Raw genomic sequence first — 13,612 nt, forward strand, 5'->3', positions numbered from 1 at the left:
CCTTCCGAGGTATTGATACAAATTTTAATCATTGTTGCTATGCAGCAAAATATTTTTATTATTATTGCTGTTTCTTGTTTTATATATATTTTTATCATTCGGTGGAGGAAGACGTGAAATGGGAGCTGGAAAATTTTAAAAATACGTGAAAATTTGCGAAAAAATGGCAAAATTGATAATTCTTAATGCGTTTTCACACAATTTACGGAGACTTATTCCCCCCGAATCTACCTCCTTACCATATTTGCACCCCTCAAAACCCTTAGAAAAAATTTAAATGCTAAAGTAATCGTTTTAATTCCTCCAAATGACTGAAAAGTGATAAAAAATGGATGGGGGAGCTCCCCCGAATATGGTGGGTGATGGAAAAAAACGGAGTTCATATTCGGATTTAGGAGGTCATTTTACAGGAGAAGCAGCAGGAATGGTGTCAGGGCCGATAATCATGCCGTCCAGTGTTATTTTGTTAGTATTGTGATAACGTTGTAAGTAATATATGTTATGCGTTACCAATAGCCAATACTTTCCAAAGCCAATACTTTCAATTCACCGCCTTGCTGGCCAAGGCAACCAACGGAAATTAACAAGTCCCTCATACACTCTCCCTGCGTGGCACAGCCGCTATTCGTTGTTGCCCCTAGGTATCTATATACCTATTCATAACCAAGAAAAATCTTCCTCGATATATTTCAATTGATACAGCGGGATGCCTCGACGATACTTCCTACCACAGAGTTGTGCTCCTACTACGCCTATGCTATTATCAGAACACTAACCTCGCTGCGTCGGCCATATTGTCAGCGCCTGCAGCGCCGCCATCGGTGATTTGAGTCTCGAATTGAGATAAGGTGAAAGGAAGAAATAAGGAAGTCGCTTCTCAAGTAAGCTTGTTATGGGTTTCTTACGGCCAGGGCGACAAACATCCAGAGTAATGGCAAAATGGATGCCAAACTTTCAGCACTTCCGTAGATGCTGTTATTATCCCATCGTTTCAGAGTGTTATTTAAGGCCTTTATGTATTAAAACAATGTTTTTATTATTGGCGCTTCTATATTATGAGGAGAAATAACATCATACCGCCATAATTTGAAAATCATTCACATTTATGAACTGATAGCGAAACGAAGGTCGTAAGAAAAACACAATTTCACAAGAATACCGACGTACAATAATATAAAAATGCCGGAAGGAACATCTAATATACGTATTGTAGTCATCGGGTTATCAAGCCATAATTTAAAATTCATAAATGTTTAAATGTATGGACCTTGAATAATTTCAGCTTTTCATGCACATGCCAAACAAGTTTTTTTTACATAATTGGATATTTAATTGGTAACTACGCCTCCTAATATTATCGTCTGCCGCGGTGTAGTTGTTAGCGTACAGGACTTCGGGTACGCAGGACGCACGTTCGATTCCACCCCGATGTTAATTTTTTTCTTTCCGCCGCATGGATAGAGTACTTGTATTATGCTTTATATCTTCACTAGCCGGTTGCTTGCAGTTATTAATTTTTTTCTATTTACGGGAAAATCTGTTATCAGTTGTTAAGCCCAGGCCCCGCTCACTAGCCAGATGCTACCGAATGCCTATAGATGTCAGGGCAGTCGCCGCGAGCAGCGCCTCTGGCGGCTCGGCACTGATTTCTGCGCCAATTTTAAAATACGCGGGGGAAATCCAAATCGCTTTATTTGCTACGATTTTGATCTCATTACATTGCCAAAAAATTCTAGCAATCAGTAATTACGTTAATTTTGCTTACCGAAGAAAACGAAGGTAGCTTGATACCTCTAATGATAAAATAAAAGAGACTTTCGGGTGAATTCGGTGACTTACCTCCGTCTCTCGCCGTCTCTGTAGAGACAGTCAAATTACGCTGCCTGTCGATTGTCTTCGTCACTGATATTTGGGTATATTACTCCAAATATACGTCTGAGAGGAACCACGTTAGTCAGAGTTTGCTTCGGAGTCGAAGTAAAATGTCTTACGTCGGAGGTAGTTGCGCGGCTGCTTGGTGCAAAAACGTACAGGGAAGTTGCAGTAGATCGGGGAGAAACATTTCTTTCCTCCGTTTCCCTAAAGATGCGTTGAGGTATGTTTTCCGAGTAAATGTTGACGAACAGTCATGCAAATCTAACGTCATAATTATCGATGTGAATACATGACGATACTTATATGATTGAGTTCTTTTCTGCAATGTCTTTAAAGTTTTTTTTCCGGGGTGTCTACGTCATCATAGGCGGATCTAGGGGCACAGGGGAACGTGGCCCCCCCAGACCCTTAAAAAATATGCAAGATTTTTAATATCGTCCCACTATCATTGCGTTTATTTTATATTACGAGGTATCCTTGTACCCCCCCCCCCCCCCACACAACAAAATCTTGGATATGGTCTTGCTTGTGCCCCCCCAGAAAAAATCCTGAATCTGCCCCTGTAAAAATCATTTCACGTTTTGAAATAACAATCATGGAAGTAGACAAGATTGGATATTTTCAATGCTTAAGATCGTCAAATTGCATAAAGTCAACTACCGCTTGTTTTTTAATGTTTCACACAACCCATATTTTAATGGGTTATTCAGTTAAAAATTGTATCACGCAAACTATCCAGGTAAAGGCTTTTGTGTTTGAAATTTGAAAACATATTATGCAATACCAGTCACTCAAAATTTAAGCAGGTGGACATCAGTGGTGCCGACTCCACGGGGCCTGAGGGGACCTGAACCCTCCCCCTCCACCTGCCGTGCCCCCCATAAGGGAGCCTCCTCCCCCTAACTTCTTCCATACCACATGACCAAGGTTTTTTCCCCCCTCCCTCTTCTCTGTTAACCAATCCGTTCAACCTAATTACCTTCCTCCCTACCCCTCCTTGCCTGGTATAAAAGGATGTGATGGACCTCTGTAGAGTTCACCTGAGGATGACGTCTAACGTTGAAACCATGGTCGTGAATAAATATTAATGTGAAAGTACAAAGTTCTTCTTTCTTAATTTAATTACTAATAGGATTAGTCAATTATTTCAGGGCAGAGAAATGGGCAAGATTCTGTTTAAGGGAAGACCTTATTGATATGGACGTCAGAATCCTTCAAAATGTTAGGATATGCTCCGATCATTTTAAAGAATGTGACTTTGCCACTAAAAATCCAAGGGTTCTCTTGAGGAGAGATGCTGTACCAACTGTGGTTGAAGGTGAGTATTCTATCTACAGTGAGGTGATGTAATAATGCACTATATATTAGTATGCAAGTGGTATCATCAAAATAAATGTGTATATCAGTTGGAGTAGTACTTCCACAAGAAGAGCAGTTGGCTGGAAAAAATGCTGGAGTGGAAGAGCAGCATCAAAACCCAGGTGAAGTTCTGATGATCAAGATAAATTTGTCTACACCACTTACTTTATTTCTGTTCTGTACAAAATAATATTTCTGGTATTTTTTTTCAATTTAAGTGCAACAATTACATATGGAGGTAAATATGCCTCATGTTGCTGAGTCAACTACATTGATGGATTGTGACTCTCAAGAAATGGAAGTTGATGCAACCTACATGGATGACAACACATTGAGTCGTGTGATAGAAACTTTTCATCATGTAAAACCTGGTGGTGACTGCATTTTATTCTATCTTTATCGTCTTTTATCTTATAAGTGAATCAACATAGGGTATTGTTTTTGGCAATATATTGACATTACCTTTCATGTTAAAACTAGAACCAATTTCATTTGAAGTAAAGACATTGCAAGTATTTGGAATGCCTGTAGGAATGCTTTTTACTGTGTTCATTTTTGAAAACATTTTTCAATAGCCCATGATATTTTTACAGATGTGCAACAGCCAGACCAAAAAATGAATGACACTTGTGTTGCTGTGAATTCTTTTCCTGAAAAGGCAATGACTGGTATGAATTATACTAATACTGAACCTGAAAATAGTCAGCTGAATGAAGCCTCAGGTAATTAGCCATTTTTATGTTTTCATTGACTGGCATATAACACTTTCTCATTAAACACAAATCACTGCCATTCAATATTACCTCTAAACATACAGATTCTATGTTTTCATGAAATGATGATTAGGCAGGAGCAAGAAAGGGGTGAGGAGTGGGAGGGCAAATAAGGAGTAAGGAAATGGAAAACAAGTATGATGGGCAATGCAGATGGGAAGTCTGTGAGTTTTTGTGGTAAGGAGGGGTTTAGGAGAAGGGAATTTCAACCAAGAAATAGATATCAAAATTTTTCAAACTATCATTAAATAGGTCCCCCAATTCATTCCTGAAAGCATTAATTGTGTTTAAAAATACAGTGACAAGTTTAACAAATGTATTTAGCCATTTATAGACTGGAGTATACCATTTTCTCTCTCACTTTAGGAGATACAACACCAAACAGAAGAATACATGGCAGTAGTCACTGTACTCCCCAGACAAAGAGGAAGATGATTGGGTACCGGAGTAAAATAGCAGCTCTCCGGTCAAAGATTTTCCGGATGAAAAGGAAGGCTCCAATAGGTTACCAGGATGGTATAAAGGAAATTATTGAGAAATCAGCTCGTTACCTTAGTGCAGAGAGCATGAAATTATTTGAGGCACAATTGAAACTGACACATTTATCTAAACATGGTAGGAGATGGCCACTACTAATGAAAAACTTCGCCATTTCATTACATTACCACAGCCCTAAGGGTTATCGATTTTTGAAGAAAGCCCTATGCCTACCTGCTGAAAGCAGCCTAAGGCGATGGGTAAGCAGCCTTCCTAGTAGTCCAGGAATTAACATGAATGTCATTCATGCTTTAAAAGGCATTTCGAAAAATTTTAAGCCACAGGACTTGCCTGTAGCCCTCCTTTTCGATGAAATGTCTATAAAGGAAAATTTCTACTACGATCAAGGAAGTGACAAAATATTTGGCTTCAGTGACATAGTGGGATTGCCTGAGCCCAAGTATGGAAACCATGGCCTGTCTGTCATGATAAAGGGCATAACAAAAAAATGGAAGCAGTGCCTAGGATTTTGGACGACGCATGCCCAGCTTTCAGCCTGTTCTCTACTGTCCATCATTGAAAGCTGTATTAATAGTGTTAATACTACAGGCTTCAAAGTTGTGGTCATTATCTGTGACCAAGCACCAATTAATCAAGGATTGGCTAAAATCCTAAACATATCTTCCGAAAAGCCATTTTTCAAAATTAATCAAAATAAAATACACTTCCTATTTGATACCCCTCATTTACTTAAATCCATGAGGAACAATTTATTCAAACATGATTTTAATTTTGAAGGTAAAATTGTTAAATGGAGCCATTTAAAAAATTTATTTGACATTGATCATCCGCTGAAAAGAAAACTAATTCCCAAGATAACAGACAGGCATGTGTATCTACGGCCTTTTAAAAAAATGAGAGTCAACTTGGCAGCTCAAATATTTAGCCGATCAGTAAGCCTGGCCATGGCAGTGTATATAGCCTTGGGGAATTTAGATGCCAGTGCCAAAGAAACGGCAAATTTTTTGGAGTTCATAGACGATCTTTTTGATACCTTAAATAGTGACACTCTAAAAAATGAGCAACAAAAACTTAGATTTGCCATGCATGAGGGGAGTAATCACTTGCAATTTCTAGAAGGGGCTGCGAAGAAATTAAGCAAAAGCTTTTTTGTTGGCTGCAAAAAACAACCACCCAGCCTTAATGGGTGGCTGATAACCATCAATGGCACGGTTTCCCTTTTCCGTCATCTACAGCAGGAGTTCCAATTACAAAGGCTCGAGACTCGGGCACTGAACCAAGACGCACTGGAAAATATGTTTTCAATTGTAAGGCAACAGCATGGGTGCAATACTCACCCAAATGCTTATCAATTTGCTAAAGGCCTAAAACATATTTTACTAACATCCATCCCAAAAATATCTAAACACACTAATTGTGAGGAGGACTTGTCATCAGCTCTTGTGAAAGTTGGAGAATTTTTGAATTGTAAAGGTGACAAAATATTAAAGTCGGAAGTGCGGGAGGAGCAGTGGGAAGATATTCTCCTTGGAAAGTACAAGTACACAATCCTTGGAGACAAAAAGGTACCCATGGAACTTGCCATGGAAGTATGCCTGAAATACCTACAAGGCCATAAATGTGAGGCATGTAATGCCCACCTATTCAGTGAGGAAAATGAATACCCTCCTGAATTGCAGGTATTAATTCTTTTAGAGGGAAAACCTTTAATTTATCCGAACCAGGATACTCTTTCGAGACTAAATGTATGGGAAGAGGTGTTCCAAATTGTGGTCCATAAAATAATAGATAAAAAATATATCGCCATGAAAACTAAGTCAATTTTAATGCAGCATTTGAATTTTGTTTTGCCATGTAAAGAAGGTGCAGAAGAACTGCTTACTATTTTTGTAGCAGCAAGAATAAAATGGGAAGTTAAGTTTTTGAATAAAAAAATTAATGAGGAAGGGCATCAGGGTAAGGGGAAGTTACCCTTAAAATACCAAAAATAATTGCTGGAGTGTATGGATGTGAGTGCATGCCCATATGATGATCTGATGCAACAGATGACCACCATTCGAGGTATTGTCTGCTGAGTTTTATAGCTGAATGCACAATTTCTCCCATTTATTTTGAATAGAAAGCATTCAATATGCTATTTTAAGCATCCTTGTCATCTTAGTGTGCTTACTTTATTTAAAAACCAATTATTTTTTCAGGTGATTGGACGGTGGGAGCACAACATACACTTTGCATTGAATATCCCGAGCTAAGAGGCAGTTTTCACATATAAGAGACAGCTATATGCTCAAAGAGCATAAGAATGGTGACCAGAAAACGGCATGTGAAAATATTTGTATGGCATGGTATTTGGAGGAGGTGACCGAGAGATGAAGTCATTTGTGCCGCGAGGGAGGAGTATGGAAGGAAGGGTGGAGAGAAACCCGGCATCAGCATTAGCCTGCTCTTAACGAAAGGTGCCAAGGGGACCACGGCTTAAAATCTGATGGAGTGTTGCACTTGAAATGTCTTCCATACAACATTCAAGCAGGGATCAGGCAGTATCTGAAAATTCTCTGCAACCGCCGAATTTCATCCCGAGCCCACTGGGTGGGAAGCCAACACTCTAGCCACCGCAAGAACTTGATCTCCCAAAAATATTCGTGTGGTCAGAGAGACACTACAGTTGGAACTTTTTTGTTGGTGAAGGTTAACTGGAAAGTATGGATTAGGCAAGCAAAATGGAAGAGAAAAGAGGCTTTTAGAATTTTGCATAGCACAAATTAGTGATAATTGCCATGCGATGCTCTGCTATAAGCCAAGAATTATGCATAGCTTATTTAAAACAAAGAAGCTGAGATTAAATCTGCACCCAACTATGAAGAAGCAAGAATAGTAAAATGGTTGAGATAAGGATGTGCACTGTCCCCCTGTAATCATTAATGTTTACATTCAGAAAGTTATCAATGAAATCAAAGAGTAGGCTTAAGGTGTCAGTACCAATGGATCAACATAAAATATTACCCAGCAATTTGCTGATGATATGGCAGCCCTAGATGAGTCAGAGAATGATTTGAAGAATTTGATGGATATGGAAAGGACAGTGTCCATATATCGACTGAAAATCAACAAAATGAGCACTAAGATATTAGTAAACAGCAAAAAGGAGGAGGCTCAGGCAAACATTGAAGAGTAAAACAAAAACTTGAAGAGGTGAAAGAGTTTTGCAACCAAGGAAGCTGAAAACCAAAGCTCAAATGCGCAAAGACCAAAATACAAGCATAGTAAGGAAAAAATTCATCAGATGCTACATTTGGAGCAAGCTTCTCTTAATTGACAATGCTTTGTTTGGGAGCGATGCTTGGATGTTGACAGATTCGAAGAAGTCAGGAGTAGAGGCATTCGAAATATGGTACAACAGAAGAATGATGAAGATAAAATGGATCGTTCAATGGTGTCAGGCTCAACTTTGTGGAAGTTGAAGTTCACAAATGAAAAAACGACTTCGTTTTCTTCAACTAATTTATTTTGACGGTACTACCTACTACCGTCAACACCGTCAAAATAAATTAGTGGAAGAAAACGAAGTCGTTTTTTCATCTGTGATAAGATAGATCGATCGTGTGAGCAATGAGACATGTCCTGCTAAGCACATTCTAGACAGTGGGTGCAAAATGACAAGCAGTCAACGAGAATACCATTTCTGTACATGACGGATAGCTAAGTCATATTTTAAACACATACGATGGTGCAAACTTTATATGCACACAACAGGTGGATTTAGGGATGGATGAGCACGGGGCCGCGTGCCCCCCCAGACGCTAAAATAATGTAATTTTTTATACTGTTATCATTACGTTCATTTGTGTTTTGTGTATTACGAAGCATAAATTATTTAATTCCATATTAGTAAATTTCATGTTAAATTAAAGAGAATATTTCGTCCAGTAATTTTTATACCTTGTTTTCAATCTCAATTACGAGAAGATCAGTAGCCTGTCTGACCCAAGTACCCCCAGAAAAAACTAGATTCGCCCATGAGCATAAACAAACATTAGCGTAGAAAATATAAAAAAATCTCAGTTAATGACATTACTTGAAATGAAAAAATTAATATGCAAATAATCAATTTCAAAATACTGGTAATAGACTACTAACAATAAGATGCAATTATGTTAAAAAAGATAATGGATTTAACAGTAATGGTTATATAGGAATTTAAATGTTGGACGTCTCAATTTAGTCATGAATTTTTTATTGTTCTTCCATTTGCATTGCATTATTATGATTTTTACACTTGAGAAAATTAATAATTTCATATACATACAACAACGTTGCCAAGGGCCTTGCTCACTGATCATGCGAATGTCACAGCATCGTTTAAAGAGCCAACGACAACAAATTTGGTTTCCTTGAAGCAGTCACCTTGTCTTATTATGTTTCTCATCACGGTATAAACTAACGGGATTCACAGGCACATAACTTCACCTTTGTATAACCGTAGCATCAGCAATCACCTGATGAATTTCACCGAAAGTCCACTATTAGTGTTTTAAGAGCTCGGCAGCACTCCCTATAAGCAAGAAAACACTACGGAGACCACTTCCACACATGAACAAAGCAATAACCACATAGTAGCGCAGAATGTGGTCAAAATAATGATAAACACGGATCACCGTTTTGTAAACAAACAAAAAGATCCATCTATTATGACAGCAATCCGAGTGTAATCTATATCGATAGTATCATCGACTATCGATAGTGGGAACCTCTATCGATCGTGAGAGCCGCAATCGATCATGAGACCTACTATCGATAGCTGCCAAATAAGTCCGAGCCAGATGTCTCCACCGTCGAAAGAGAGATAGAGAGAGAGCCAAAAGCTATACTATAGGTCCTTACGGGAGTGAGCGAGGCCTGGTTAAGCCCTTATAAAAACTCGCTTAATTTCACCAATAGCCTTTAAATTCATGTCGAGATGAGCCGCGTAGCATGTGTAGTACGCTGTTCAGCCGCCTTTGGCGCTCCAACAGAAGTGACTTACGTTGCCTGAGGATATTTGACGGCATTCCTTACCTAAATGTCCCTAACATCTTACCCTTGCCTTATATAAGTCCCTTAGCTTACGATAAGCTGCTTATCAATTTTTTCCGTAAGAAAACCGTAAGAAACGGTTAACTCTCTTACTTTGTGCTATCTGGGATCTTTTAGCCTCATTGATGGTGTAATGATTTTTTTTTAATTTTTGAATGGGTCTTATGGAAATGGAAAAATTGTATTGCATTATACTGATAGAGATTCACTTATTTCAATTGTAATAATGGTTTAAAATTGATTGGTTAATGATGATCAAACTAAGTCAAATATGTTAAAAATTTAAATTTTATTTTCATATTGTTCATATGATTTTGTAGGTTGTGGTATTTGGAAATGGATTCCAACTTGATAGCAAGAGAGTTGTCTCTTCCCCCAAGAACTCAAAAGTAGATGTTTGCTTGGAGTTGAAGCATGGTGGCAGGAAATATGTACTGGAATCTGATTTGACTAATTCTAATGTTGGTGAAAAGCAGTTTGATTTCAGAGCCAATTCAGTACTTAAAATTCCTGGATATCAGCATTATAGGTAAGGCTATCACGCATTAATATGGATTCATTGAAAATTTGTGGAAAAACTTGTGCTTTCACTTATAGTTATAATTTGATTGCATCACAGATGACCATTATGGGAAAGAATGCTTTCATACTTTCTAACTTCGATAATTTAATGTACTGGATTCTTGTAGGTATAGATGAAGACTGCATTAATGAGAAATACTATTGCAAATGGTTTTTTTTATGCATTAAGCTAATGAAATAATTTAAGAGGGGTTTTATTTGCTATTGTTATTTTTTTGGAGCATTTTTGGAGCAAAAACAGTGAGTGATGTCTTCCACTTATCCATTTAATCAAACATAATTTTCATAACTACTTTACTATACTATAGCTTTCAAATACAGTGAAACTTCGATTTTACGCACTTTGATTTTACATCAAGTCTCGTTTTTACGCAGCGACACTCAAGTCTGGCCGGAAAGCATAGGGAATTGCAATGGTGAAACTTCGATTTTACATCTTTTCTTGATTTTATGCAGTTTTTCGAGTTTGCGCAGCATAACCCCAGCCCCAAAGAGGTCACTAATCTTGATTTTACACAGTCGTCTTTCGGCTTGTTTTGAAAATCCGACTGGAGCAATATGAAGTTAGGTTATTATTTCGTCTCAATGAGTTGCAAAAATGAATACAGGAACGGTTGAAATGACGCCGCGTTGTTGAGCGTGAAACTAAAAACATCGCGAATCTAATTATTGCTTCCCCCTGCACCCTCTCAGTAATATTTCAGGCTCCTTTATGAACCCGAATATCGCTCTTAGTTCAAATTCGCCGTAGAAGGATATCGGCACCTAAAATACACGGCAATCGCAATGTATGCGTAACTACTTTTGATTAAGGATAGATGATCGCCGGAGAAATTAACATTATCACCTTTCGTTTATTATTCGACTTATTGATCGACGCTGTTTATAACATATTTATTGTAATTACAGTAGATGGCCGTTAATCCGGAATTATGAACTACAGAATATATATGTATCCCTAATGGAAGGTTATCTAGAATTTTGCCAATGTTTTCCATCGCCCCAGCGAGATATAACGGCGAAATGAGTCGTTAAAAGTCCTCCCGTGCCAAAATGTTGGCTTCCAACGTGATCCAAAAAAAGATAGTCGTACTTCTAGTATGGACGTAAGTCGGTGGTGATTCAAGACGATGGTAAAAGCAGCATGCATTATCTCATTTTGCGGGCTAACTCTACATCTGCGGAACGAATGGTGGCGAGGGAAAGTTGCTTGTGTGGCGCGCTTACCAGAATTGACTCAACTTGTATCTCACTGTCAGTGGGTTTAAATTAAACATAGTTGGAACTTGAATAGCTATTAGCTTTACTCCGCTAGGTGGCAAGTTTTTATTTTTAACGGAACGGAAATATATACCCTCGGAGAATAACTCACGTCGTGAATCGTCATGTAATCATTGAAGTAAAATTCAAGACGTGAATGATAAGGCAGTCCCATTAAACTCAGGAATGGCTTAGTACCATTAAATCGAAATACAAAAAGGGTCCGGTACCGGTATCTGATAACAACACGTGTTGTTATCAGATATGGGGAAGCAAAATATTACGTGAAGACGAGTCACACGGCTTGCGAGTCGAAGGTCCCGCTGCTGAATTCGCGGAAGAATGCCGACAGAGAAGCTATTCCCGGTAGATTCAATCTACTAATGCTTAAATTTCGTGGGAAAATGCTTTTTTAATGCATAAAAATTATAAAGTGGGACAATTTTTCGGACTATTAATAATTTTTTTATTCATCACTGGCGGCATGACGGTAGTTTTTGGTTATCTAAATAGTTCACTTAAAAAAAGTGATCTAAACACCAGAAAAATCAGAACTTCCGAATATCCCGGGTCCTGTGTGTTCCGTATTATCTATGGTATGCTATTTGGAAGGAGGTAACTACACTCAAGTTGGGATAGGGCCATCTGTGATAAGTTTCTGCTACTGCCAGGACTTGAACCGGTGTAAAGCCTTTGTGATGTATTAGTGAAATTTTGCTCCCTCTTAATGGGGTCAATTTGAATAACTATCCTCAGATATCTCATTTTTTCAATCTCCAATCTTTGTTTGTCTGCCGGTGGTTAAACGGGTATCCTGAAAACTGCTTTTAATGAGAATATTTTCGAAAATTAGCTTTTCTGCGAGCATTTAGTGTCACCATTCCGAAATTTCTCCTAGGTAACAGATAAGTAATCTTAGTGCCAGAAATGCTGGCAATTTAACCATTTTGTTCAACCATGGGAAACATTGTTCAGGAATGCAACGTTGTTTCTCTTAGGGTAGCACGTCATCAGTGGTGTTGCTTGTGAGTAAATAATTAGCCTTCATTTTCTTGCCTCCAAATGAGTAATTGAATCCGGGAAACATATCTGATGTGATTGAAAACGATTTCATGCTCATTTACCGTAAAACTTCACATATGAGACTTTTTCTGGTTCCGTTTCTGGCTTAAATGAGAACTATATGTACAAAAAGGTATGACTAAGCCTTCTAAAAATAATGAGCAAGTTTTATCCTAAAAATTATACTCCTCCTCAATACCAACTCTTGATTTTACACAGTGCCCATATTTCGGTCCCTCCAACTGCGTAAAATAATAGTTTTACTGTATTCTAAAGTTATGAGGTTATGACAGTTTGATGTCCTGGTTCACACTAACTGAACATAAAAAAACTAGCCCTTGGTATTAAAATGTGCTCACCACGCTGTTAGCTTGCTGATTATAATCACCAATTTGATCTTTAGTTTGAAGGCATTTATTGCATTATTTTTAATACTCTTCTTTTAAAATAGTGATCATGGCATTTTTCTTTAATTTTTAACCCTATTTTATGTACTTGCTTTTTGTCTATTAAAAGTACCAGAACAAGGGTTTATGAAGCTTTGTTGGGCTTCATACCAAAGTAATTGGGCTTATATTAATACCAAAATTTCTGTTGCTCAGTCTGCCACCGTCTTCATGGTATAAAACAACACTGTTTAACTCGTAAAAAGAACAAGAATTTATTGGTTTAAAAAAATTTTATTTTGTGCTCTGAAGATGGCAGACTTACCCATAGGAATTTTGTCATTGATAAGCCCAATGACATGGCATGAAGCCTAAGAAAACTTCAAAAATATGATCCATTATGAAAGTATAAAATCATATACAGCACACTTCCGATTATCCAGGCTAATGGTGGGGAGAGGTGGCACGAATAATCGGAAAAACACAGATAATCCTAACACGCATTATTTTCTTGCTATGTTCATAATTTACGTAAATCCAACTCTTTATCATTTTTTATTCACTTGTTTTGATACTTTAGAGTGCCTCGATTTATTGAGAGCCTTTTTATGCCTCACAGCGATCTTTTGAGTGGCGATGACATGATTGTACTAGTATTCTTACCACTCCATATAAGACCTGGTTTAAAAAACCATGCAACCTTGGCTGTGTGATCAAGGGTACAGGAAAGTTGTTTGCACAAAT

General features: G+C 37.9%; 1 protein-coding gene across 1 annotated transcript in view; it reads left to right on the forward strand.

The window, feature by feature from the left end:
* Window positions 1-13,612, forward strand: part of LOC124167252 (apolipophorins-like) — a 190,002-nt gene that overhangs the window by 90,305 nt on the left and 86,085 nt on the right. The window contains exon 26 of the mRNA XM_046545138.1: window positions 9,899-10,107. Within this exon, the coding sequence (XP_046401094.1) occupies window positions 9,899-10,107 (209 nt within the window). The remainder of the gene's footprint in view (window positions 1-9,898; window positions 10,108-13,612) is intronic.

This window comes from Ischnura elegans, chromosome 10, assembly GCF_921293095.1.
Source record: "Ischnura elegans chromosome 10, ioIscEleg1.1, whole genome shotgun sequence".
Classification (NCBI taxonomy): Eukaryota; Metazoa; Arthropoda; class Insecta; order Odonata; family Coenagrionidae; genus Ischnura; species Ischnura elegans.